We start from the raw sequence: 25,878 nt of genomic DNA on the forward strand, positions 1-25,878 counted from the left end.
CAAAGCAGCATATGGCACCAATCCGATGACGCATTCTAGTTGGAAGTGGCACTGGCAATCCTAGGGCTCCTTCGTTGCCTCTTGGCCGGCGGCTCATTGTCGCGATTTACCACATCAGAGACAGATAAGCGCTCGTCATCTGCGGCAGATTTACTGCTGTCGGTAGATGTTTTGCGCCGTTCATTCTAAGCCCTTCGAGGCATTGAAATAGATAGCGAGACTAAATCCAGTTCCCTTCCTTCGCTCGAATCTTGTGACTTGTTTTTTGACTCTTTCTCCTTCTCAGCTGAGCCCTTCGTCTCATCATGCTTGGAATTTTGCTCCGCCTTTTCTTTAGAGTCAGGAGCCTCTGAGTAAAACGCCGCAATGTCACCGGACAAGATGCGCATGAACAGGCTCTTTGTATTCTTTGAAGGAGGCTCGTCCTGCTTCTCCTCCTCCTTCTTTCCCTCCCTTTCTTCTGCGGGCTCCTCTTCGCTCTCTTCAGCGTCAGAGAACTCCCACATGTCGTGAAGCTCTCCCCTGATAAGCGCCGTTCCCCACAGGAACGATAGTACTCCAGGTACTAGGTAAAGCAGAGCCGGCTGGGGATGATTGGAATATTGCATGGCAGCAAGCGTTGAAATCATTCCAGCAATATAACCAACCAAACTCGCTTTGAAATACGGTTTGGGAAAGGATTTGGCGTCCTGATAGGGAGGCTCGAGCTCAAGTTTGCGGGGCGCAGCTGACCAAGCCCAGAAGCGTTCACCCCAGCCGCCAGTGGCAGATTGATATTGGGACTTGACAAGTTCCTGTCCCTTGCCTTCCAATCGCGCCTTTTCGACTCCCTTCTTCTTGTAGTAAAGGAAAAGGTCAAATCGTAGTGCCAGACCCGCCATCATACCAGGAATGACAATGTCCCCCAGTCCCAACATGGCTAGAGAGATGGCATCGGGGGCCTCTCCGGGAGCCGGAGGGCGAGGGAACAGCAATTTGATAGGTACATCCAACTTCGTAGCGACCGTCACCATCAATGGGGTATAGAAGACAAAGTAGATGTCATAGAGGAAGAGCGAGCTCAGGATAAGTGATCCGGTTGTGAACGTTGATGGCGACATGAATTGCAGCGCACCGTAGCAGAAGCTGAATCCGAGAAAGTTCGTTAGCCACCATGGCTTCATCACGAATGCAAAGTATCCAACAGCGGACAACGCCAGCACAGCACTGATAATATCCAGCAGTCCAATCAAACATTCGCCAGTGAAGATGCCGCGCACATGAGCCCGAACCTTCACTCTCTTATATGCAACGTTCCGACACGCCCAAAGAGCTTTATTTAGAGTACCAGGCAGAGGAATCGAGCCGAGAATGCTTGGAAGAGGAGAACGACGGGGTTGAATCGCCTTCGAACCAGCGGATTCCTGTTGTTCAGCTATGAATGCGCCTTCCGACTGCTTCGCCTTCCAAATCCTGCCAGCGTACCGATAGCGCCGAGGGAACACGAAAGATCGAAAGACCAAGAGACAGTCCTTCAGGAACGCGACGGCGAAGAATATTCCCATCTGAGAAAAGTAGAAGCTCAGAATCTTGTTCAATATCGCCGGGTCTCCCAACCATTTGATGATCAAGTACAAACCACCAAGGGTCAGGCCAGCGGTCAAAGGGAACATCAATGCATCTGAGGGTTCAAGGCCTTCCATCTTCTGGACCGGACCCTGTCCTTCTTCTTCGTCCTCCTCCTCATTGTCTGTGTCGCTCGAAGTGTTTGATTCATCTCTTTTAGGTGGTTTGGCGGCCGATGAGGGTCTCGATAAGGATGCGTGTGCACCGATAAAGATTGGGAAGAGAGCTGAGACGAGCAGATGTCCGTATGTTGGTAGGAAGGGCTTGATGCTCGTATATTGGTAGATGAGCTGTCCCAATAGCTCCGCAAAAGGACTGACCTCATCCATGATGGCGGCGAAGTGTTCTTTGAAAGTAGAGTGTCAACCAGGTCTATTGACTTTGAACTCGAAATTAGGATGCTTGCCTGAATGTGGTGTTGGAGAAAATTAGTCCATGGCTGTAAATGACTGTGTTTGTTATGGAGAGGTAAATGTTGATTGTTGAAGCTTCGTGTTCCCTGTCTTCCTCCACTTTAACTGATGCCAAGACACGCGCCTGGATGATTGATCCCCGCCGCGGAATTGTTGGAAAGCTCAAGTTCGCCTTCTGCCTCTGCGGGAAGCTCGAAACACAGACTCTTTCTTCGCTATTTTTTACTAGCACTCGAACACCCTAAATATAATGGCGACTGATGTGGTCTTTGATACGAGCATGGTAAGAAGGACGGTGACACCCAACGCAATCGCTGCGACTAATTGATCTCAGGGCTCGTTCACTGTAGAGCTTTACAATGAGCATGCGCCAAAGGTGAGCAATGAGCGGACATTCCAATATGAGCACTACTGATTATATTTGGACTAGACTTGTAAGAACTTCGCGACGCTCGCCCAACGAGGATACTACAACAACGTCATTTTCCATCGCATCATCCCCAACTTCATGGTCCAAACTGGAGATCCTACTGGTACTGGCAGAGGAGGAAGCTCGATCTACGGAGAGAAATTTGAGGATGAGATCCACCCGGGCCTCAAGCACACTGGAGCTGGTGTGCTGAGCATGGCAAACAGTGGACCTAATACCAATGGAAGTCAGTTCTTTGTCACGCTTGCGCCTACGCCCTGGTTGGATGGAAAGCACACAATCTTCGGTCGGGTGAAGAGCGGGATGCGAGTGATCCAGCGCATGGGACTCGTCAAAACAAATCCAGAGGATAGACCTGTTGATGAGGTCAAGATTATACGCGCCAAGGTCGTGGAAGACGGCGAGGAGTGAGGGGGCCAGAATCCATTCTAGCGCAAACGTCTTCCATATACTGAGGGTTGAACCGAATGCTGTCTCCCCCAGACGAGACGCTTCTTCAGCCAGAGAACACCACGAAACATCGTCTCCACGCGGGTTGAGCGAACTTGGTCTACCGCTTCCCTCCCATGACGGCAAAGACGCGACAGCCAAAACAACTCAGCAGAGCCCAGCAAGGCAGAATTGCTACATGTGTATGCTACATGTCTATCCTGTGACAGCACATAGAACTACAGAGTAATGATAGTATGAAGAGATGTATCACTACAAACGAACTGCTTCTATCAAATGTCTCCATCCAGAGCAGCAGATACAGAGTGACAAGAAATCTTATCTACCACTCCCTCTAGACGACAAGACCAATGAAGGCTTGCCAAAGATAGACGACTCTGCTACGGTCAAATGCAGAATGCCTGTGCAGGACACTGGGAGTGGTGTGGTGAGAAAAACAGAATTGCTGGAGCGAAAGTCTTTTTAAAGCTGCTACCGAGAACTATCTAACTGTATTTGGAATAGCAGTTCAAGCGCCTTGAGCCTCAGGCTTCAATTCGTTGAACCGCCAAGAAGTAACTATACAAAGAGTCGGACGGGCCGGCAAGCGTTGGGATCGTACAAAACGAGATGAATTTCGAGTATAACCTCAAGATGATCAGTTTCCTGACATGAGTACTGGAACGGAACCAATCCAGCTGCGTAGAACGACAGCGACCTCTCGAAGGAGCTCGGAATGACCCGAGCATAGTCACGTGCCGCACTACTGGTGCGGGTCACGACGCAAGTATTTCTTCGCGCATCCTTCACTTTCTATTTTTCTTTCCCTTGCGGCTCTCCTCCAGGACGAATGAGTACTCCTACTTCGTTCATGGGCAGGAATCTCCTGCTTGTGAGGACGGGCTTCATTGCGTGCCACCCAACCTGATGGTCGTTGGGTTTGCTCATCATAACTCTATACTGAACCATTATTTCCAGCTGTGATCGCCTCTCGATTCCCATTCAAGAATGGAGTCTTTGGCAGAGACACCATGGGATGTCACAATCTCTGGTACGGGGCTAGCTCAATCACTTCTAGCACTGTGAGTTGAGCAACTCTAACTTGGTCTGCTGTGTTGCTAATTATGCGTTCGAACAGCGCACTTTCCCGGTCGGGTAAGAAGGTACTTCACGTTGACCGTAATCCCTTTTACGGCGGCTCGGAGGCGGCTTTCAGCCTGCAGGAGGCTGAGGACTGGGCTGCTCGGGTGAACCACGGTAAGTTATGGGATCAAAATACTTGCTATTTGTCGATCACCGTCCATTTGCTGACTAGGTTTACTAAGCTAGAACCTGAGTCGTTCCCTGTTGAAGACGTAACTATCTTCAAACCGCAGCAATCAGCAGATATCAAGGCTCACCTTGGCCCCTCCCGAGCATATACGCTAACATTGTCTCCACAACTTATCTACTGTCGGTCTCGGTTACTGCCCACGCTAGTATCCTCAAAGGTTTACCGGCAGCTTGAGTTTCAAGCTGTCGGCAGCTGGTGGATATCCAAGCCATCGGACGAGGCAGTGACCGGAGCTAGCACAAATAGCGGCCCTTCTCCAGATCTGTACCGTGTCCCAAGCAGCCGCGAGGATGTCTTCGCTGATGACGTTATGAACGTCAAGTCAAAAAGGACATTGATGAGGTTTCTCCGCCACATTGCCAAGCCGCCTCAAGATGAAGCTGTATCTGGAGCAGAGGACTTGAGCGGCTCGTTCCCGGATTATCTGTCCTCGAAATTCCAAATGCCTTCTCAGCTCTATGATCCTCTTCTGTCGCTTTCATTAGCCCAGGCCTCCCCACTTGAGACATCGGCCGAATATGCGGTAGCTCGCATCAAACGGCATCTCACCTCGATTGGTGTTTTTGGCCCTGGGTTTGGAAGCCTGTTGGCCAAATGGGGAGGTGGGTCAGAAATTGCTCAAGTGGGCTGCCGAGCTCTCGCAGTCGGAGGTGGGGTGTATGTCTTGGACGCCGGGATCGACTCTGTCAAAGATTTTGATGAGCCCGACAGTGGTGATTCAGACCGCGTCCAAGTGCATCTTTCCAATGAAGAATCAATCAAGACGCGGTTTTTGGTTGGTTCGAACTGGGATCTTCCAGCCGATGTTCTTGATCCTCCTCGTTGTGACAAAGCCTCGCGATCGATCACGATTGTGTCATCGTCCCTTGAGAACCTCTTCCCAGTCACTGCAGAAGGCGGCCCAATTCCTGCTGGCGCCGTTGTAGTCTTCCCTGGAAACACTCTAGGCCAAAAAGACGACTCGCCTCCGGTGTACATTCTTGTTCACTCGAGCGAGACTGGCGAATGTCCACCTGGACAAAGTAAGTTCTAACTTTCCCGTTCTCTCCCCACCACAACCCCTTTCAATTGCTCAGATGATGATTTTTTTGAATACTTATCTACATTGCCTGTAATTGCATTGATGAGAAACTCAACATTTATCTGATATGAGCATCCCACTATCTTCACATGACTTGCCTGGTTATTTGTGACGTGTCGCTAACGCTCTGAAGGTGTCTTGTACTCCAGTGTTTCCATGTCGGGACCTGATGGTCAATTGCTTTTAGAAAAAGCTGTACAAAAACTTCTCGAATCCAGTTCGGATTTGGACGCGAGGATCTTATGGTCTCTACGTTACACTCAATTGGGACGGGCTGGTGAGAGCATGCGCAACGCCCAGGCAGCCCAACTTGGCAGCCCGTCTGCGAACATACTCTGCTTCCCACCTCCCAGTCTTGATCTAGCCTTTGATGACACACTCATTGACGTCGTCAAGGACGCCTGGAGGAGAATCGTTGGCGATGATGCCCCCGATGATTTCATGAAGTTCGAGGACCGAGAGGGTATCTCTGATGCTGAATGATGTAGCTAAATAGCTGGTCGCTTACATTCTATGGTAGTATATATAGATGCACAAGACTAAATCAAGACATTCAACTGTACTCGGTCCTTTTTGTACGAAATTCCATATCGGCCAGTGGACATCCCTCCCGTGGGTCCACCCTAATCATTGACCTCTCCCAGCCCAATCTCGCCTCTGTATAGTCCTTGTATATCTCTCTTTGCGGTGGATTTGTCCTTCCGATAGCCAGATAAAGCCCCATTCCCGACACCGAGCTGTCCAACCTGACGGCGATCGAAACACTCAACACTCACCACCCCCCCACTCTAGGTCCCAAACGGTGGTGTCCCATCGATGCCCACCCCTCCTCCCGGCGCATGATCTGCTGTTTCTGCGAAGTGCCAACGTACGTGCTACGAGCCTACGCCGTTACCGCATGCCTGTCTGCATCAGCCGTGTATCATCTACCTATCTCTATCAACTATCTATCTATCGTATAATCCTCACACGGGGGAGATCGTGTAGATGTGACGACGGAGGAGGGGAATATTTCATTCCCACGGTATGCTTGATTAGGTAGGTAGGTAGGTATGTATGTATGTATGTTAGGTGCATTGTGTGCACTCCACAGGCGCTGCGATAAGCTTATGTATGTATGTATGGGGGGGGTTACATCCGTTGAGTATGTGTTCGTGTCACACTGTCACTTGGGTGTTCTCGGTGACATGTACTGTGCTGATTGGGGATGGGGATGGGTAATCAGCATACGGAGTATGTCTTAAGGTAGTCGACATAATACAAAGGTATTGTTTGTTGTGACTGGAGTCTGGACAGAAGGGCGCGCCAGAATGCGGCTGATAGGAGTTACCTAAGAGTTAAGACCTCTTCCGTACCGACTTCGTCACTCTGCTTTTATGAGATGAGTCCGAGTCTGGAGCTGCTGCCAAAGGTTACCCAAGATGGGAAATTATGAGTTTGTACGGAGTACGGAGTACGTAACGCAGGGATATGTGTTTACGTGGATGTTGGTTGTCTTTGGCGAGTGAAGCTAGAAGGCTGTTGCGGAGTTTGTGTATGACTATGACTATGACTATGATTATGACCCGTACCTAGAATAGAGTAGAAATAACAAGTTGTACACTGTAGTCTGTACAGTAGCAGGAGTAATTGGCTTGTACACCTCCTTCGAGCGAACCTGGACGCAGTACAGAGTACACAGTAGGAGAAAAGACCCTTAAGCTTACCGGCGTACCTACTTGGCAGTTGGCAGTGGCACACATGTCCTTGGCGGGACGGATGGGGCTAATGAAACAGAGATCTCGATAGACTAAAGAAAATAGGGGCGAGAAAGGTCCCGACGACGGGTTTCAGAGGATGAAGATCAGGGGTAGGTCTGTATACTATGGATATTCGGTTGTACACCGTACAGAGTAAGTACCTAACCATCCTCGTCGAATTCTTCTGATTCGGACGTAATGGGTGTATTTTTAAAAAACCTTTCTCTCAGTTGTTTGCAAACACAGTTACACAGTTATGAGAGTCTGAGTACTCCAAGTCGACGAGATCAGTTCATATAACTGACCATTTCCCAATGATTATTAAAGGGGGAAGGGGGGTGAGTGGTGACAGGCGGCCAACTGCCAACTGCCAACTGCCAAGGTCTTCATAAGCTTAAATGGCCGCTTGTACATCTTATTACTAATAAGTGCGTTTGACTAAGCTGTTAGCGAGATGATGCCAATTCCGTGCAGAGTGCAGACATTGCAGACTTACTTCGTCGACCTGGCTGGCAGCAATCAGCATGACTTGCGTCAACCGCAGTGCGAGTCGATGCTGGAAGGGCCGCTTCCCGACCCCGTATCCTGTACACGCGTCCCCAGAGTGACCCAGAGGGGTCTGCCGAATGCGCATTGTTTGATGTTGATTATTGCAGTACGTACAATCATACTTCCTTGGATCAACCAGGCCGATCGCGATCCACCCTGCCAGGAACAAGTAACGACGACTACGGCGGCAGATGCTAAGCAATATCATCCGCGATGACGAACGATACTTGGTGCTCACCACCACCTGGCTACTTTCTCCGGAGTGGTATCCGTCGACAACGAGGGATGGACATGGCATTGATTCAATGGGGGATACACTTTGGAGAGAGAACCAACAGAATAGGAGAAATCAACGGGAAAAGGGACACGCGGCCGGTGGGGCGACAGAACGCAACACCCCTCGGGAAAGCGGTGTATGAGTGGCTGGCGAGACGGGAACGGCGCAGATCGATTGAATTTTCCACGGAGTAATCGTTGTTTCATTTAGATGTAATTGATGACTTGGTTTGAGAAATCTATCTTCGATAACTGGCTAAAGAAAGTGCTGATATGGTCCGGGAGGATTCGAATCGATACCTATCTATCTATCTATCTATCTATCTATCTCTATCTCCCTCAAATCTCAATGATACCTACTCTCAAGATCCCTTGTCGACCGATGATGACATCACGTAGCAGGTTGAGGTGGAATGACTGCAAACATCTACTGGAACATTCCGGGGGAGGATCAGATCATTCCGTCGGGTGAAACCATCAGCAGACAGTCAATCTGATGATTATGATGATGATTATTCCAGTGATAACAGCAGACGGCTACTCGAGTATCAGAGGGAGAGATCCCGGTAAGGTATTGACTATGATGATTGAGAACCAGAAGCAGCAGCCACGGCCTTGGATAGCATCCACCGTGGTGATCCTGGCCTCCTGTCCTGTGTAGATTGCACTCTCTTTCCAGTTGCTTTCCTGATTGGGACAGACCAGTGGTCAACCCGAATCAAGTATCTGATCCTGATCCTGATCGTGACCCGGAAAAATGGGAGCTTAGCATCCATCCCCGGGGGGGGGGGTGCACAGTAGACACTCGACACACAATCAATGGAATGACAGCTAGCCCCATGCTCTTGACCTACACACTACACACAATGCCGGAACCATACAGAATACTTCCAGAATCAAGAACCTACTTGATATCAAAATGGCTGATTACAAGGGTCCCAGACTCCATGGCCGGAAGTGAAAAATACCAACCACCCGCTTCAGTGGAGGGGGAAGATCCATCAGAGCAACATTCTTCTGTTCGGTCAATGATCTGCATTCACTCACTGTCTGTACTATGTAGTAGGTAGTAAGTAGTTAGAGGGCGAAAAAAGGAAACAAAATACATCTCTCTCTACTCTCTGTAGTGACTAGTTTAGCATGATGGAAGCAGGAGGCGTCAACACTCATAAATATCAATGTATGTATGCATCATCGATTCATTCAATTCTTATATGACTGACCTTCTTTTCCATCACTTTTTTTTTTCCCCTTCCTCTCACCTCCTCCTTAACCGGGCCAATTTGCATATCTATCCACCTAAATAGAGAGATAGATACCTACACAGTAGGTATCTGGTGGACGATCCCATTGAACCCTCGAGGCGATCTCTTTTTTTTTTCTTCCCTCTTTCCACACGGATCATCACCTCTCTCTCTTTGGCCTCCCCCTGTTTGATCCACTGGCCAGCAAGAAAAAGGCAAAAGACAACGCCTGAGCTTAATTAGATTGAACAGATTTTCATTTTGGGAGCGGTGGCCCGAACACCAACCCGTGGTCCAAATATTTCGGCATTCCCACTTGGATCGCTTCCACTTCCTCTCTTCCTCTTGTCTTCCATCATCTTTCTTCCTCTTCTTCCTCTCTTCTCCCCCCCCTTATTCTTCCCCCCATCCTCTTCGACTTCGACGACCAGACAATAATACTTCGACCTCCACCCTACCTTCCTCCACCGGATAGTCCTTCTAGTTGTCTTGACCTCTTCTTTCGATCTCTTCTGTGATCCCGCCATTCCTGCGGTGTCTATCGATCAATCCGCCCAGAATCTTCTCGTCTGCCTTTCGCTTTTTTATTTTATTTTATTTTATTTTATTTTTCTTTTTATTCTCTTTCCGTGACCGTGTCGCAGGTCTCGACGCTGCCAGCCTTTCGTTGTCAGTTTCCTACGCAAAACATCGGGATCTCCTGATTTGCTGTATCCACTCGTTTGTGTCGACCACCGACTGTATAATCAACTCGATTTTTGTTTGCGACCACGCTCGCTCGCTCTTCTCCCTCCCTTTTGATGGGCTGCTAATCAATCAATCCAAAACACACACCACCTTAATCTTTCAACCCTGATTTACGACCGCCTTACGGTCCTTTAATGTGGAAGGAGTCGCTTGGCGCCCATCATCCCACCAAAATGCCTGTCTTCCGCTTCAAGACCCTCGTCCCGCTCGTCGCCCTTTTCTCCATCATCGGCTTCTTCTGGGGCATGCAGCGCTATGATCGGGCCGCCCTGTTACGGTTCAAGCAGCCGGTCGACCGTGGAGCGACAACCCAGCAGACTCCTCAGATCCAGCTCCAGCCATCATCGCCTCAACCTCCGAAAACCTGCGAAGCGGATCCCAATATCATGCCTCCCTTGCCTTTCACCGAGTGGCTCCCTCGCAAGAACTATACGCGCGCCTACTTCCGGCCTCGCTTTGTGAACCCCAGAGCGGAATTCAACACTCTGGAGGACGTCAATGTCCCAGTGCTTCCCAAGATGACCGTGATGGAGCGTGGTATGGTCATTTCTCCCGATAGCACGGATCCTTCGTCGATGCCGTGCCCTCCCATCATTGATGTTGATGTGGCGGCCGACGATGCAGTGGATGAGACCGATAAGATCCTGTTCGGCCTGGCCACCACTGCGGACCGTCTGGACCGTCTGCTTCCATCGCTGCTCTATTCCTACGGTAACACCAAGGCTGGTCTGATCGTCCTGGTTCCTGACTCGGATGACGACCTGGATAAGCAAATGACCTACTTCCGCAACCGCGGCTTGGATCTGACTCTGATTAAATCCCCACTGGACTTCACGGCTCGTTACTTCGGCCTGGTCCAAGCCTTTGCGGAGCACATCCGTACCAAGCGCCCCCAGACCACGTGGGTCAGCTTCATCGATGATGACACCTTCTGGCTGTCCCTTCCCACCATTGCCGAGGAGCTGAAGCTCTTCGATGTGAACAAGAAGCACTACATCGGAGCCCTCTCCGAGGCCAGCTGGCAGGTTGACACTTTCGGTCACATCGCCTTTGGAGGTGCGGGTGTGTTCGTTTCCAAGCCGTTGCTCGACGTTCTGGAGCAATACTATGACGAGTGCCAGTCCTGGGGGGAGCAGCCCGGGGACCAGAAACTCGGCCAGTGCATCCAGAAATATGGGGAGACCCCCCTGACGCTCTGGCCCTCGCTGTACCAGATGGATATGAAGGGGGAAGTCGACGGCGTGTACGAGTCGGGAAGGAAGATTGAGTCCCTGCACCACTGGAACAGCTGGTACACCAAGGACGTCGTGAAGATGACGACCGTTTCTGCCGCTGCAGGCCGCAAGTCGGTCCTGCGTCGCTGGGTTTTCGACCAGGAGGAGTTCGTCAACAACTCCACGGGTCGGTCAACTCGCACTTTCTGGGTTATGACCAATGGCTATTCGCTGGTCAAGTACACCTACGACGAGAATACTCCCGACGATGCGATCAACTTTGACCATGCCGAGAAGACCTGGGAAGAAGATCCTCGCGGATACGAGGCGCGCCTCGGTCCCCTCCGCCTGAAGGATCAGCCCGGTGTTACCAAGGATCGCTGGTTGTTGAGAGAAGCCTATGTGGTCGGCGACAATGTGCACCAGTGGTATGTTCGTGAAGAAGACGAAGGTCACAGTGTCATTGAGATTGTCTGGCTCGGACCCAAAGGAGGCGGTGGTGCTGGAATCCACGATTTCGGCGTCCGACAGCGTCATTGAACCTCGCTCCATTGAGCGAGTGCACGCCCACCCCTCCCCACGCAACCGAGACTGAGGCTGGTCCTTGGGTTCTCTGAACATTTTCCATTCTTGCACATGACTTTTCTTTTCTCCTTCCCTGTCTTGTTTCTTTTCTTTGCTTATCTCATTCCCTCTGGTGACACCATTGCCAACCGACGAACACCAACAATCACAGCCACCATCAAAGCAAGATCTCGAAAGGGGCGCATCTGGATGACTTCTGTTCTGGAGCGTCTCCTGTTGAGGCCCCATCTCTCAATTGATCAGTTATGCGGCGTTGTATTTGGTGGAGTCAACGAATGGCGCAATCAACAGGTCTGGATTGGTGGTTTTCGACAGAGAGGATATTTTCGTTTGGGTTCCTTCAGGTGTCCTGGCTTTTTATACCTGGTTCTGAGGAATCTGACCTCGGGAAGCGATACCCCCCTTTCTCTTGATCGTTTCCTCTCCCTTTCCCGCTTCTACGAGGCGCTTTTGTTTTCTCTCTGCATTTTGTAAAAATAGATTTTCGGGCCATGTTGTGGTCGACCGCTTCTGGAGATTAGCGTTGAACATTTGTCATTATGCAGGAATATCATGACATGAGTGCTAGAATATAGATTACTTGGACTGTTCCGTATGCTCCATTGTATCTGAACTATTGCTGTGTTGCCTGCTGTTGACTCTATCCATCATTAATCTTGGGGGGCGTCTGGATGAACCCGAAATCCGATGCTACTTGTTCAAGACTGGAGAGCTGCCAGCTACCATTGATACCAGTAGCTACTTGAGAATAGCTAAATTTGTTGTCCTAGACAGCTTTAGATCTATATTCCCTCGGCATCCCCCCTCCCCTGTAATATTTGGTACTCCGATATAGCTTCCCTTTTCTGCCTTGTCAGACCAGCCCTGCCGAGTCAGCCTCCGCAACAGCTGCAGCTGCATATCCTTGACTAGTACAAGCATCTAGTTCTTCTAAGCGAGTCGGACTTGAATCGAGGACCTCATACTAGGACACCAGTCGGCGGACCGATTCCGGCCTCATCTTAGCGCTTATCAAGTGTCATGCTGACGGCGGCTGTGTCCGACTGTCATCATTATTCAAGTGCTGATGGTCTGCAGAATTAGTCCCCATGTGTTCATTGTGCGGTGCTGACACTGACAGGCATGGTTCTAGAGACCTATGGCTGTGACTCCACAGTCCACATGGATGTTGTATACGCTACTCATCAGCATGGTCCATCTCCAAGCGGTAAGAGATACGAAACGGTGCTGTACCATCATACCATCAAGTAAAGAAGGATCGACGAGCCCGTGGCCTAGTGAATGCCGTCGCATCAACTGATGCGCTCCGCTAATAGATACAAAGCTAATATGCAAGCTGACACTGTTCCATTTCCTGACCGTCGGAAGCGAGCGCGACCAGCCACGTCCTAGCTAGGGAGGTAGCATGGCATGGTGAATGCACGTCAGGACTCCAAGGCCCTTCCCCCCCGGCGTAAAAAGCCTTGGGGAGGTAGGGGGACACTCTTATTAGGGCTAATTCTGCATCCACAGGGCGCCAGTTCACTCACTCCCTGTCATTGCCGAATGTAAAAAAAAAAAAAAAGAAAAAAAAAAAAGAACAAACAATATCCCTTCGAGTCCTTTTGACAAATTCGCTTGTGACGATGGATGCCGCAATTCCTCCCGCGGAGAGTATCGCCCAGCTCCCCGTCTTGGACGCGGCGAAGCTGCTGCAGGGCGATGAAGTAGAGATCCAGAACCTGCTGCGCGCCTGCAAGACGCATGGGTTCTTCTCGTTGAACCTGGGCGCGGACGAAACGTCGTATATGATCGGCGCGTGGACCGATGTTCTTGCGTTCATGGATCGGTACTTCGACCAGCCGACTGAGGTGAAGTTGAGGGATGAGCGCCATAGCGATACCCATGGGTTTGTATTAGAAGACCGCTGGATCGAGAAGGGTGCCTTTCTTGCTGACCGCAGGCAGCTACGAGCCGTGTGGTACCTCGACTGGTGCCACTGATGAGCACCTCGACCATTATGAGAGCTTGAAGGTCTTGCCTTGATATGATTGACTCCCATTCTCCCAGACTGCAAGCTGACCCCCGCAACAGATCTCGTTCACGGAGTGCATGTCTCGAAGCGAGAATCTGGCCCCGGCGTTGAAGGAGAATATCGAACTCTTCGAGACCTTCATTGGCGGAGCCCATCGCCTGGTGATGGCTTTGCTCAAGTGTCTCACCCGCACGCTGGGGGATCAGATCCCTGGTCCCCTGGAATCATTCCATGACCCTTCGCAGCCGACGACAAGCACGATGGCCATGTTCCGGTACCCGCGCCAGACCGAGGAAGAGGCCGCCAAGGGCGTCGGGCACAACAAGCATACGGACATCGGCACCTTCACCTTCCTCCTCTGCCAGCAGTGGGGGCTGCAGGTTCTCTCCCCGGTAGAGAAGAAATGGCTCTATGTGGCTCCCAAGAAGGATCACGCCATCATCAACGTGGGGGACTCGTTGCGGTTCTTGACGGGCAACCAGCTCTTTTCGGCCGTCCACCGCGTCCTGCCCTTCACCCATCGCCAGCTGGAGCACCGCCACTCCATCGCCTTCTTTCTCCGTCCGGCTGATAACACCATCTACCGGGATTCGAAGGACCGGTTGGTCACGGCCCGTAGCTGGCACGATGAGAAGTTTGATCATTTCCGCGCTTCGCACGCTGAGCAGTCCGCCGACAGTATCCTGACCGGTGGAATGGAGCAATTGGACCAAATCATCGTTCCCACTTCTGCCTGAGATGGCAATTAGGTTGAATATCTGTGCTTGTGAGGGGGGTTTGAGTGGTTGAGAAAAGCTGAGGGAGAGCTCAATAGGAGAGAATGAATGGTAGTCGTATTGTTGTATTCAATGAGCCTTCTATCACACATTGAACGCAATAGGTACAAGATTAAGTTTTATCCAACGGTGCTCCGTATTCTTCCCTTGCTCTACACTGACAAGTTAAGAGCTTTTGCTACCTCTCAGCTAATTTAGCAAGTGACGCTGGCTCTTGCACAAGAATCTACGTACTTAGAAACCAACATATGCAGATTCACTATGTACCATCTTCTTAGGGTCATAACTCATAGCATTCAAAGAGGAGCTGGCACTGGCACTATTGATCGAACTATCATCATCTGAAAAGCTAAAACAAAACCAAGCAGCAGCGCTTCCACAAGGACCACCTTTGTCGGAGTCCAGCAGACACCTCACTTCTCCAAGCTGGCATCGACTAGCTTTTTCAGCAAAGGACACCCTACGCCAATCTTCTCACATAACGCACTGATGGGATCATTGCTGAGAATATCAAAGACGGACACGCTAGACCGCGCCTCATGGAAGACCCAGTTGCGAATCTCCACGGCAACGAGCGAATCCACCCCATACTCGTGCAGCGGCTTGCTTGGGCTGATATAGTCCACCGGAACCAGCAGCAGTTTCGACACCTTCTCGATGAACGCCTCGCCAATGATGCCATGAGTCTCTTCGAGCGTCTTCGCCTGCTCCAGCTGAACATACAAGCTTTGAGTCTCCTTGTTGCTGCGACCGCTCGCCCCCACAGCCCCGGTGCGGTTGATGTCCACGTTACGCAGATGCGAGAACCGCGCGTCATGGAAGTAGTACGGGAACTCGCCGCCCCGGTCTGCTTGGATCACGCCTCCGGTCCCGAGACCAGTGGTCAATTGGGCCGGCGTGTCGCTGTCCGGGGACGGCTTGGCACTGGCAATGGCTCCTCGCAGGATCTGCAGGAACTCCCGCTCGGGAATCCCAACAAAGCCCCATCGCTTGACGTTCTCCTGGGTCTCGGCGTTCTCAGCCACGTAGCCGACGTCCAGGATCACTCCGAGGTCGATCGTCGACGCCGCCAGCCCCTGGCCGCGACGATAGGCGGCCAGCGCATCTTGGTACGTGTTTCCGGCCGCGTAGTTGCCTTGGCCGCGGCTGCCGATGATGCCAGCCGACGAGGAGAGCATGGTGAAGAAATCGAGATCGTGAGGCAGAAGCTCGTGCAGGTTCCAGGACCCCTGCACCTTGGGGCGAATGGCGGCATGGAACTTCTCGGCTGTCATGTTTCCGAACAGGCTGTCTTGCAGCACCATTGCTCCCTGGATGACGCCGCGGATCGGAGGCATGGTCTGGCGGCTGGTGCGGAGGACCGTCTGAAGCGCGGCTTTATCACCCACGTCGCAGGCATAGATGGCTACCTTTGCGCCGGCGTCCCGCAGCCGACTTTCGAGCTCCTGTGCCTTCGGGCTCTGCGGTCCGGATCGAGAAATAAATACAAGGTTCTTGGCGCCGTGGTCGACCATCCACTGTGCGATGCTTCGTCCCAACCCACCAAGACCACCGACGAGGAGATATGTGGCATCAGCGCTGAGGTGAATGGGAAACTGGCTCTTGGGGTCGACCTGTATTCTCTGGTTAGTATTCCTATGGACGGTGGTTGATCCCGCTGACATACCTTCACGATGCTGCTCTCGGTGGGCCGAAGCACCAGCTTTCCAACATGGGAGCCCGACTGCATGGTCCGGAAGACTGTCTCAACCTCAGCGTAGTCGTAAACAGTCACCGGATGTATTTCCTTGATCACATTCATGCGCAATAGAACTGCCATCTCGGCCAGGATTCTGGCGGTGGTCTGCCGGTCCATCTCCATGATCATGGCGATATCGACCGAGGCGAAGGTGATATTCCCGTTGAATGGCGCCATCTCCAGCCCGCTGTTCCCCAGGATATCGGTCTTCCCCAGTTCAATAAACCGGCCGTACATGGCGAGACACTGGAACGATAGCCGAAGGGCCTCTCCGGCCAAGCTGTTGAGAACGACGTCGACGCCGCGGTCCTCCGTCATCCGCTTGATGCCCTTCGCGAAAGTGAGGTCCCGGCTGTTGAAGATATGGTCTTCCGGAATCCCGTAGAGGTCCATGATGGCCTGCTTCTTCTGGTCCGAGCCGACAGTGGCGAAGATCTCGGCATCGAGTGTCTGGGCCAGAATAATCGCTGCCTGGCCAACACCGCCGGACGCCGCATGGATGAGGATCTTCTCGCCTCGGCGCATGCGCGCAACCTCGAACAGCGAGTAGTATACAGTCATGTAGACCAGGGGCAAGGAAGCGGCCGTTTCGTAGCTCATACCTGCCGGGATCAGGTGGAAGAGCGACTCGTGGCATCGAACACGCGATCTATAGGCCCCCAGTACGGTGGTCCAAACCCGATCACCCGGCCTGAACTTGGTCACCTTTCGGCCGATCCTCGTCACCCGTCCGCTACATTCCAAGCCGAGAGGGCCGGAAACCTTGCCCATGGCGACCATGACGTCCTTGAAGTTGACGCCGGCAGCCTTGACTTCCACCTCCACCTCGTCATCGGGGAGGGGCTGGCTAATCTCTTCGTCTTCCGTGAACTGCAAGGAATCGAGGAGCCCGCGCATCCTGACCTCCAGCTTCAGAGCACTCTTTGACCGTGTGAATGGGATGAGGGCTGACTGGGTGCTGGATTGAGAAACAACCATGGCGTTGACTGGTTTGATCTCCTCGAGTCTGCTGATCAAGATCGACCCATCTCTCTCCACAAACTCGTAGTCTCGGGAGTGAGGGCTCAATGCTTGTGAGGCGGATTGGAACTGCAAGATCTCCGCAATCCGCTCTGCGGTCGACTCCGATTCTGGACTCAAGTCGAGCGTCGAGAGGAGAGCATTGGGCTGTTCCGCGCGGATGCTTCTCGCGAGACCAACGATCAGGTTCGCTTCGGGCACGGGCGTCTCCATGGCAGCACCTTTCGTGACCCAGAGGATCTCTTTGGAAGTGAGGAGCAGCCGTTGGATTGAAGTGAACGCTTCGCTCGAGACATTGGCCAGAATGGGGGTGTCGTACTCTAGGAGGACAATGCAGACGTAGTCTGTCAGGTCTGAGGGTAAATCAGCCAGGAGAGATCGAGAGACTTGATGGCCTCGCTGGCTCAGCGTGTCCCCTAGATTGATGATGGTGTCCTCAAGCTTCTGGCTTCTCTGCTCCGGCTGAACGATCAGCGTCCCCGATCCGGAGCGTGAGACCACCGAGCTGCTGTCCTCGGCGGTAGAGACAATGACGCTGAACAGCTCGTCTTGCTGATATTCAGCATAGTCCGCGAGGCCAATCTCAACCCCCTTGAACCCTTGCCGATGGAGCAGTGCATCCCATTCTTTAGCATTCAGCGTCGGGCCGCCGTGTCGGCCATCATCCTCTCCCAACCACCAGCCCGGCAGGATGCCCATGATCATCGGGATGCGCATCAGCTGCTGCGTGATCTCAATCATGACGAGCTTGCCGCCTGGCTTGAGGAGCTTTCGGACGTGGGCCATCGTGGTATCCATGGTGTTGGTTGCATGCAGGACATTGGCGGCGATGATCACGTCGTACGTATGCGGCTGGAACCCTTGATCTTCGGGATCGTTCTCGATATTGAGCTTCTGATACGAGAGATACTTGTCCCAGCCATCGAACTTGGCTTTCGCCTTTCCGAAGAAGCCCGAGGAAATGTCGGTGAACGTGTAGGACTGGAATCGTGCGGGACGGTCTCCATGTCCACCGAGGGTTTGAAGCACCGGCAGGGTGGCACCGCCCGTGCCTGCGCCGATCTCGAGAAAGCTCATGTTGGGGTATTTGTGCACCAGCCGATCAAGGTATGCGGACATTTGATGGTAGACTCGGTCCAGCCCGAACCCCTTGGCGTAGTATTCGTGGAGCAGGTTGTCCTGCAAGAGCACCTCCAGTGGCTCCAGACGACCTTCGAGCACGGGCTCGAGGTGGTCCCCGACCTGGCACATAATGCTACCGTCAATGCTTTGGGTCCGTGTTTGTTCGATCAGTCTCTGCTCGGCGTCCTTGTCCAAAGGCAGAGTCTCGTCTCCAAACGTCTCAACCTGCTCCTGCATCCACTGGACAAAGAGCTGGTGGTGAGTGGCCAGATGCTCGGTGCCGGGCTGCTGGATTGCCCCCAAGCAGCGCTTCATGTAGATGAGAGCCGTCTGCTCCAGCTCCCGGATCATGGTATGTTCGTTGGCTCCGGGGGCCAGTCCTGCCGTGAAGAGCCGAGCAGCCTGTTCCTGGCCGATGAAGTCGATGTCTTCTTTCCACGTCGAGTGGAAGACGACTTTCCTCGTGTGCGAACTGGATCCGTCAGGCAAATCGTGCTCGGACACCGCTGCCAACCGCTTCAGTTCCAGGCCGTGGATCACCAGCTGGACGCTGTCCCAGTTCGAGTCGGAGACGACAACAGTCGCTCCAAAGCCACTGTCGTCCTCCTGCGTGACCGTCGATTGCCCCGCGAGGAGCGTCCCTGGGTCGTTCTTGATATCAGCCGAAATGTACAGACTTTGCAAGGAGACCGGCACATGCGCATCCATCGACGCACCCGACCCGACCCGGGAGGGTAGAACCATGTGGAAAATGTTGTCGAGGGTGATGGGATGGATGAGGTGCTTGAATTCATACTCGTAGGGCATCTGCGCTCGGGTATCTGGGATGTGCAGCTCGCAGACACTCTGGCCCTGGCCGTACTGGATGCGAGACATGTTGCGGAACCCCGGGCCAAACTGCATGCCCATCTGGCCCAGACGATCGTAGAAGTCATCGATGGCGATGGTCGAGGAGCAGGACCGAGCAGAGCGCAGATACTGCTCCCGATGGTTGCGAAGCTCTATCTCGGCCTCCCGAGGCTGGTCAAAGCCTGGCTTGTTGGTATGGTAGTGGGTGACGATCAGGCCGCGCGCGTGGTCTTGCCAGCCCTGTTTCGACTGATAGGAATAGATGACGAACTCCTCCCAAGTAGCGCCCTTTGCGTGGCCATTCGCCTTGTACGGTCGCAGATGCAGCATCGTTTCCACGCCCTCTTCATCTTCCGGCACCTGGAGCGCGCGGTTGATCTGCACGTCTCGCAGCTCGAATCCCTTCACCGTCTTCGACGCATCGGCGAGCTGAGAAGCCGCCTCGATGGCCATCACGATAAACCCCGCCCCGGGGTAGATGATCCTAGACTGCACAACGTGTTCGCGGATCCATGGGCTGTCAGACACCCGCAGATAGTTTCTCCACCGCGGCTCCAGCGTGTTGTGGTCCGCCGTGGGTGCGCCGAGCAGATGATGGCGGGCGTGTGCCCGGTGACGGTAGTCATAGCTCAGGCGGGACTCGTACCAGAACCGGTGCGAGTGTATCCACGGGTAGGAAGGAAGGTCTGTGAGGACCTTGAGCGCATGGCTCTCCAGGTGATCCAGACGGTTCGCCTGCAGGATGTCCACGGCGACGCCCCGGAGGAATAACCCGCCAGCAGCCTGGTAAAGGGTTGACAACCCGCCTTTACCCCGAGTCAGAACGTTGAAGTACGGAACGTCGAGTTTCTCGTGGTCCAGGATCTGCTTCAGGGGTCCTTTGAGCGTCGAATGGGGTCCAACCTCGAGCAGGACATCGACTGCGGACCGCCCCCCTCGTCGAGCTTTCTTTCCCGAGGGGCGAAGCAGAGCCTGAACAGCAGCGGAGAATCGCACGGGGGAGACCATGTTCTTGACCCAATAGTCTGGGGTGAGTTCCTCGGCTGTGATTTCCGAAGCTGTCACGGATGAGAACATGCGCACCGGAGTGTCTTGCTTCGGGGTGAGATGCTCCACGTCACGAAGACTGTCCCGATACTCCTCTGCGATTATCTCCATGTGAGGCGAGTGGTAAGCATGCTCGACCTTCAGTCGCCGGGCGAAAACATCCTTCTCGGCCAAGATGGCCTCGAGGGCATCGAAGTCGTCCCGGTCTCCCGAGAGGGTGACAGATGAAGGACTGTTGATGCAGGCCACCACCACTCGCAGCTTTGGGTTCTGCTCCAGAATCTCCTGGGCTTCCTGCTCCGAGAGATTGGCAGCCATCATGGCACCTGCTGTGCGAGCCTTCGTCTGGCCGATCTTGTCGCAGAGGCGCCCTCGATGATACGCAATCTTCCATGCGGATTCACGCGAAACAGCGCCGAGGGCATATGCAGCCGCAATCTCGCCGCTGGAATGACCCACAACGACAGTCGGACGCACCTGCAGGTGGGCGAGCAGTTCAACCAAGGCGACCTGGATGGTGGTACAGATCGGCTGGCTGAAGGCGGATTGGTTGATTTTGGAAGAAGCCGAGTCACGCACCAGCTCCTCTGTCCCGAATCAGTATCCACAAGCAACTCATGATTCTAGGGAATGGCGGCTCACCTATCAAGTCCCATTCACAGCCTAAGGACTTCAGATAGGCTGCAGCGGACTCGAGAGAAGTGCGGAAACTGTGAAAGACCAGCAGCTCCCGGCCCATCGTGGCCCACTGCGCACCTTGGCCGCTGAACACAAACGCTAGTGATCGAACCGACGCCGATTTGACCGGCGGTGATACCGTCTGGAGGGCCTCGCTCAGTTCGGTGGCGGAAGAGGCCACCACGAAGCTCTTCCACATTAGCTTGCTCCGTCTCTCGCTCAGGGTGTAAGACAGATTGTCTAGCAGCTCGCTGTTCAACTCCGCCTCTTCTTTCTTACCCAGGTATTGCTGCAGGGACTGCGCAATAGACGCACACCCCTGCTCATGGTGAGACGAGAAGACAAACAGGCGGGACGGACTGGACGAAAGAAGTTGCGAGTCGGATATGTTCGTGCTCTCGGAGCATGATTCCGAGACAACGGTTCGCGGTGGCTCGTCGTCACTGTTCGAGCTGAGGTCGCTGATCGCGTCCTCTCTTCGGTTGCGATCTTGTAGATAATGATAGGCATCGTCTAGGATGACATGGGCATTGGCGCCCCCGAAGCCAAAGGAGTTCACACTGATCCGTCGAAGACCGTCATGAGGCCACGGGGTAAGTTTGCTGACGACCTGTGTTATTCCAGAATTACTCCATGTGCACCACGAGGTCATCGTATGCGCCGTACCTGTAACCCCTGTTCCTCAAGACGCGTCTTCGGGTTCGGACTCTCGAACCCTGCGGTCGCCGGAATCAGGCCCTTCTCGAGAATCAGGATTGCCTTGACGATGCCGGCGAGACCACTGGCCCCCTCGAGGTGACCAATGTTACTCTTGACGGAGCCAATGAGCAGGGGATCCCCCGGTGACTTGGTCGCCCCAATGGTGTTCCCGATGGCACCGGTTTCGATGGGATCTCCCGCTTGGGTCCCCGTCCCGTGGGCCTCGAAATAGCCCGTTTGGCTCATACTCAGACCTGCACTTCGATAGGCGGAGTGGATGAGGTCCTCCTGGGCCGCCTGGTTGGGAAGTGCGATTCCCGGTGTTTTCCCGTCATGGTTGGTCGCCGTGCCTCGAATGATGGCCCGGATCGGGTCGCCGTCGCGCAGCGCAGCATCCAGTGGCTTGAGGATCAGGGAGGCGACGCCCTCTCCGCGGCCGTATCCGTTGGCCTTGTTATCAAAGGAATGGCACTTGCCATCGGGTCCGAGGAAACCCGGCCCGGCGAGGAGGATGAAGAAGTCTGGACTCAGAATGATCGCGCTTCCTCCGACAATGGCCTGGATCAAATATCAGCATGCAGGCTGCGTCTTCTCGAGGCGAATACTGACTGATGTGGCCTCTCCTGATCTTAAGCTCTGGCAGGCCAGATGGAACGCCACCAGACTGGAGGAACAAGCCGTGTCGAGCATCACGCTGGGCCCCTTGAGGTCGAAAAACCACGAGATTCGGTTGGCGAGCACGGATGTAATACTGCCGGTGCTGTGGTATCTCGTACTAAACTCCATATCTTTGTGCAGGTTGTCTCCGTAGTCATTTGACAAGGAACCGACGAAGCACGCCGTCTTGCTGCCCACGACATCTTCCAGTCGTATTCCAGCTAGATGACAGGGTCAACTCACAGACTAGCTGACATTCGGGAATGCCAGGAGGCCGGTGTTAAACGTACCATTCTCATACGCTTCATAGGTGGCCTCTAGCAGCATCCGCTGCTGAGGATCCATCGCCTTGGCCTCGTTGGCGGAGATGGAGAAGAAGGGGGCGTCGAAGGCTGCAATATCTTCTTCTAGGAAATGGGCACCGCGGACGTAGAACTAAGCCATACCAATGCCCAGGCCTCTTAGTGACCGACGCAGAACAAACGATGCTATCTCAAGCCGCGATCCCACTCACCGTTCCCTTTCTTCCATTATCCGGGTGGTAGAACGCCTCCGCGTTCATGCGGTCTTTGGGGACCTCCGACCATGCATTTCGACCGTTCGCGAGCATGTCCCAGAGGGCTTCCTCGGAATTGGCTCCCCCGGGGAACCTGTAGCTCAGCCCAACCACCGCGATGGGCATGGGCTGGTCCTCAGTAGTCGTCATAAAAGGCATGATGGCAAGGGTAGATATTGGCCTATCACTCAGCTAGATCTTCGGCCAGGGGTTCAGCCCTCTCCGGTTGGATTCTATAGTTTTTTTTCGTTGTCTTGAATTCGCTAAGTATGAGCTTCAACGCTCCGAGATGAACAGTACAATTCGTCAATGATCAAAACGCCCTTATCTACAGCTATCAAACTCGACAGTCGTGAACTACAAGTATGTTGTTGCAACAGTGCCATGAATGTCCTCCAACTGTTAGTGCTTACCCATTCTTATTCCTGTCTATGGACTGCTTAGCTGTCTACCCCGAACGGCTCGACGAACTCGCTCAACGATCTGATCTACTGATCCTGCAACACGATCTGGAGACTCGCCAGTGTTTCGAAGGTTTGCGTCAGGGGTACTCCGTAAGCCGAGGTCATTGTGGTTGACATTGATACTGACCTGCTTGCTGACTGCTGACTTGAAGCGGAGTCTGGTCTGACACGCAGCATTTAGTATAATACGTGTAGGTAGAAATTAGAGAAAATAATACAGGCAATCGAGATATCTCCAAAGGTGATACTACAAGTAGTGAGGAAGAGAAAGTAGCCTCTATCAGAAGAGAGAGAGAGAGAATATAGGGCTTCAAAGGTCTACAGCCATGTCAACGCGTGATATTCGATAATAGCTGAAGCCAGTAGATAGATATCTGGCATACACCCTTTTTCTAAGGAGAAAAAAAAAACAATAATATCTAATGAATCTTATTAGTCTGGTCAGCACTTAATGTGGTCTGAAGAGTTGGCTTGTCTTCCCTTCAGTGCGTGCAGAGAACATCAGCTCCAGCTAGCTAATAACATCCAGATTGGGGGTATTTCGCCGGCTGTATTTTGATAGGAGAAACATACCAATCAAGAGAAAGCTTAGATAGCCCTACTGCAACGGTCAGGAATGAGGCTGACTCGCATCCTGACCGTCAGCGTGCGTGTTAAGCGTGGGGATCTGCATGGATCTTGCAGGGACCAAAGGACCTCCGATGGATGGCCTATCGAGGATTTCGGAGTTGTGTAGCTTAGGAGGAGTCTTACGCCACATGGCACCGGACTAATCTTCGAGCCATAGACGGTATGTAATCCTTTCTGGGTGCTCCTTTCTACGAATGACGGGAGCTGAGAACGAACTACACTCGCCCCGCCAGGATCAAGTCAAGAGTGTCGTGTCCGTCTCTCGTCGACTCGACTATGATTGATTCAGCATATACTAACAGCTAGTGCGAGTCGCCCAGGACGAAGTGATATCCCAACCGAGCATTGTACAGTGGCGATTCAAGACGTTCTGGTTCCCCCGCGCGATACTCGACTGTGCCAGCAAACCGTTGTAAGAGACGGTATTCGATCAAGATGAGAATTCTTTGTCTCCACGGGATGGGAACCAATTCCCAGGTAAGCGAGGGCAAGGCTCAGGATTGAGTTCACGAGAGAGAACGATGGATTGTTAATGTATATCGTTTTTATAGATATTCGAAGCCCAAACAGGTGAGCCAGCCTTGCCGAGACAGACACTGTTAGTCGAACTAGAAGAGTTGGAACTGACCATAACAAACTCCCACTGTCTCCCAGCCCTTCTGAGAGCCTCCCTCAACGCCGAGCTGAACACAGAATGTGAGTTTGTCTTTGTCGACGGCGAGATTGAGACCGAGCCACGGAATGGTAAACGGCTCCCATCCTTCGAACATCCTTCTCTCCCTGGGACCCTCCTAATGCATTGCATTCCCCCGTAGGAGTGGAGAAGTACTACGACGGGCCCTTCCTCTCCTACTACGACTGGGACTCGGCAGCAAGCCTCCGCAGCGCGTATCAGCTTATCGACGAGCTCATTGACGAACAGGGACCGTTCGATGGCATCATGGGCTTCTCCCAGGGTGGATCCCTGGCCGCTTCCTTCCTGCTGCACCATTTGGCCACACGCCCGTCCGAGCCGATTGAGCTGCTCTTCCGCTTCGCCATCATCATCTGCAGCGGCAACCCCTTCGACGCCCGCGGGCCCACGACCCGACGATACCACCCGAGCGAGGACCCGCGGCGCATTCCCATCCCCACTGCCCACATTGTGGGGCGCAAGGACGACGAGCACGCACGCCAGCTGCTGTTGCATCGCTTGTGCGACGGTCGACGGGCCACGATCTATGACCATGGCGCCGGCCATGAGATCCCACGCCACCCTCTAGTGGTGAAAGGAATGACCGAGGCAATTAGCCGAGCCATTGGTCAGGCATACCTCCTGTGAAGGGCCCGGTGGGTGGGGGAACTAGAGTGCATCCAAAAGGGGGGGACGGGAGGGGAGGGGGGGGGGGGGGAAAAGACAGGAGCGTTGGTGTATACCGTCGCGTAGCCGACCATCAGCCAGTTAATGAAGAGACCTTTGGGGTCAAAGTGGCTCGCGATACTGTACATGGTTTGACAGGCGCTGATGATGAGGCCGCGGTGCATGATGAATTGGGCCAGTTTGGCAGACCGTTTGTATGAATTGCGGCCGTGCCAGACAAGGAGCTTCGTGAGGTGATGAAATTGTGTGATGCTAAAGTCGGCCGCTAAAGAGGCTTGACGTCCTTCTTTTCCAACAATACCAATTCCAACGTCAGCTGCCTGGATCATCGAGACATCATTGCCACCATCGCCGATGCAGCAAACCCGTTTTTTCGTATACTGGCGGATCAGGTCTGCAACCTCGGCTTTTTGGGTAGGTGAACACCGACAAGCGATGACCGCAGGCAGCAGAACGGCAACCGAGATAAACGAAGAGCGGAATTGACCAAGCATCAGCGACAAGGACTCGCCATCGATGAGCAGACAGCAATCGGTTTTGTTGCGCAGAAAGTCCAATGCCTCTTGAGCGGCTGCGCGGTCCTTCACTTTGGAGACTGTATGGATATACTGGCCACGAGCAAC

The 25,878-nt window shown here is 53.2% G+C and overlaps 7 protein-coding genes across 7 annotated transcripts, besides 8 other annotated features; 5 read left to right on the top strand and 2 right to left on the bottom strand.

Annotated features, from left to right (window-relative positions):
- Window positions 1–185: 185 nt before the first annotated feature.
- Window positions 186–1,934, bottom strand: ACLA_098320 (aspartic endopeptidase; the record flags this gene model as incomplete). The annotated part of the gene is made up of 1 exon (XM_001270315.1): window positions 186–1,934. The coding sequence occupies one exon, from the start codon at window positions 1,932–1,934 to the stop codon at window positions 186–188; it is 1,749 nt and encodes a 582-aa protein (XP_001270316.1).
- Window positions 1,935–2,268: 334 nt separating this feature from the next.
- Window positions 2,269–2,859, top strand: cyp1 (putative peptidyl prolyl cis-trans isomerase (CypC); the record flags this gene model as incomplete). Its single annotated transcript, XM_001270316.1, has 3 exons — window positions 2,269–2,301; window positions 2,353–2,394; window positions 2,449–2,859. 3 exons carry the CDS (start codon window positions 2,269–2,271, stop codon window positions 2,857–2,859), a joined length of 486 nt encoding a protein of 161 aa, XP_001270317.1.
- Window positions 2,860–3,885: 1,026 nt separating this feature from the next.
- ACLA_098340 (putative Rab geranylgeranyl transferase escort protein) lies at window positions 3,886–5,774 on the top strand (the record flags this gene model as incomplete). The annotated part of the gene is made up of 4 exons (XM_001270317.1): window positions 3,886–3,959; window positions 4,016–4,134; window positions 4,207–5,232; window positions 5,425–5,774. 4 exons carry the CDS (start codon window positions 3,886–3,888, stop codon window positions 5,772–5,774), a joined length of 1,569 nt encoding a protein of 522 aa, XP_001270318.1.
- Window positions 5,775–6,826: 1,052 nt separating this feature from the next.
- Window positions 6,827–6,855: a microsatellite.
- Window positions 6,856–7,385: 530 nt separating this feature from the next.
- Window positions 7,386–7,410: a microsatellite.
- A 742-nt stretch (window positions 7,411–8,152) lies between these two features.
- Window positions 8,153–8,185: a microsatellite.
- Window positions 8,156–8,184: a microsatellite.
- A 1,496-nt stretch (window positions 8,186–9,681) lies between the features above and the next one.
- Window positions 9,682–9,709: a microsatellite.
- Window positions 9,682–9,710: a microsatellite.
- A 309-nt stretch (window positions 9,711–10,019) lies between these two features.
- gfsA (glycosyltransferase family 31 protein) lies at window positions 10,020–11,600 on the top strand (the record flags this gene model as incomplete). The annotated part of the gene is made up of 1 exon (XM_001270318.1): window positions 10,020–11,600. The coding sequence occupies one exon, from the start codon at window positions 10,020–10,022 to the stop codon at window positions 11,598–11,600; it is 1,581 nt and encodes a 526-aa protein (XP_001270319.1).
- Window positions 11,601–13,194: 1,594 nt separating this feature from the next.
- Window positions 13,195–13,229: a microsatellite.
- Window positions 13,230–13,270: 41 nt separating this feature from the next.
- Window positions 13,271–14,396, top strand: ACLA_098360 (putative 2OG-Fe(II) oxygenase family oxidoreductase; the record flags this gene model as incomplete). The annotated part of the gene is made up of 3 exons (XM_001270319.1): window positions 13,271–13,533; window positions 13,592–13,658; window positions 13,719–14,396. The coding sequence occupies 3 exons, from the start codon at window positions 13,271–13,273 to the stop codon at window positions 14,394–14,396; spliced, it is 1,008 nt and encodes a 335-aa protein (XP_001270320.1).
- A 452-nt stretch (window positions 14,397–14,848) lies between these two features.
- ACLA_098370 (type I polyketide synthase) lies at window positions 14,849–22,960 on the bottom strand (the record flags this gene model as incomplete). Its single annotated transcript, XM_001270320.1, has 7 exons — window positions 14,849–16,048; window positions 16,102–20,798; window positions 20,854–21,499; window positions 21,556–22,146; window positions 22,198–22,466; window positions 22,536–22,680; window positions 22,760–22,960. 7 exons carry the CDS (start codon window positions 22,958–22,960, stop codon window positions 14,849–14,851), a joined length of 7,749 nt encoding a protein of 2,582 aa, XP_001270321.1.
- A 1,370-nt stretch (window positions 22,961–24,330) lies between these two features.
- ACLA_098380 (DUF341 domain protein) lies at window positions 24,331–25,216 on the top strand (the record flags this gene model as incomplete). The annotated part of the gene is made up of 4 exons (XM_001270321.1): window positions 24,331–24,372; window positions 24,447–24,465; window positions 24,550–24,639; window positions 24,711–25,216. 4 exons carry the CDS (start codon window positions 24,331–24,333, stop codon window positions 25,214–25,216), a joined length of 657 nt encoding a protein of 218 aa, XP_001270322.1.
- Window positions 25,217–25,254: 38 nt separating this feature from the next.
- Window positions 25,255–25,287: a microsatellite.
- Window positions 25,288–25,878: the final 591 nt, after the last annotated feature.

The sequence above is a fragment of the Aspergillus clavatus genome, genomic scaffold, assembly GCF_000002715.2.
Source record: "Aspergillus clavatus NRRL 1 1099423829804 genomic scaffold, whole genome shotgun sequence".
NCBI lineage: Eukaryota > Fungi > Ascomycota > Eurotiomycetes > Eurotiales > Aspergillaceae > Aspergillus > Aspergillus clavatus.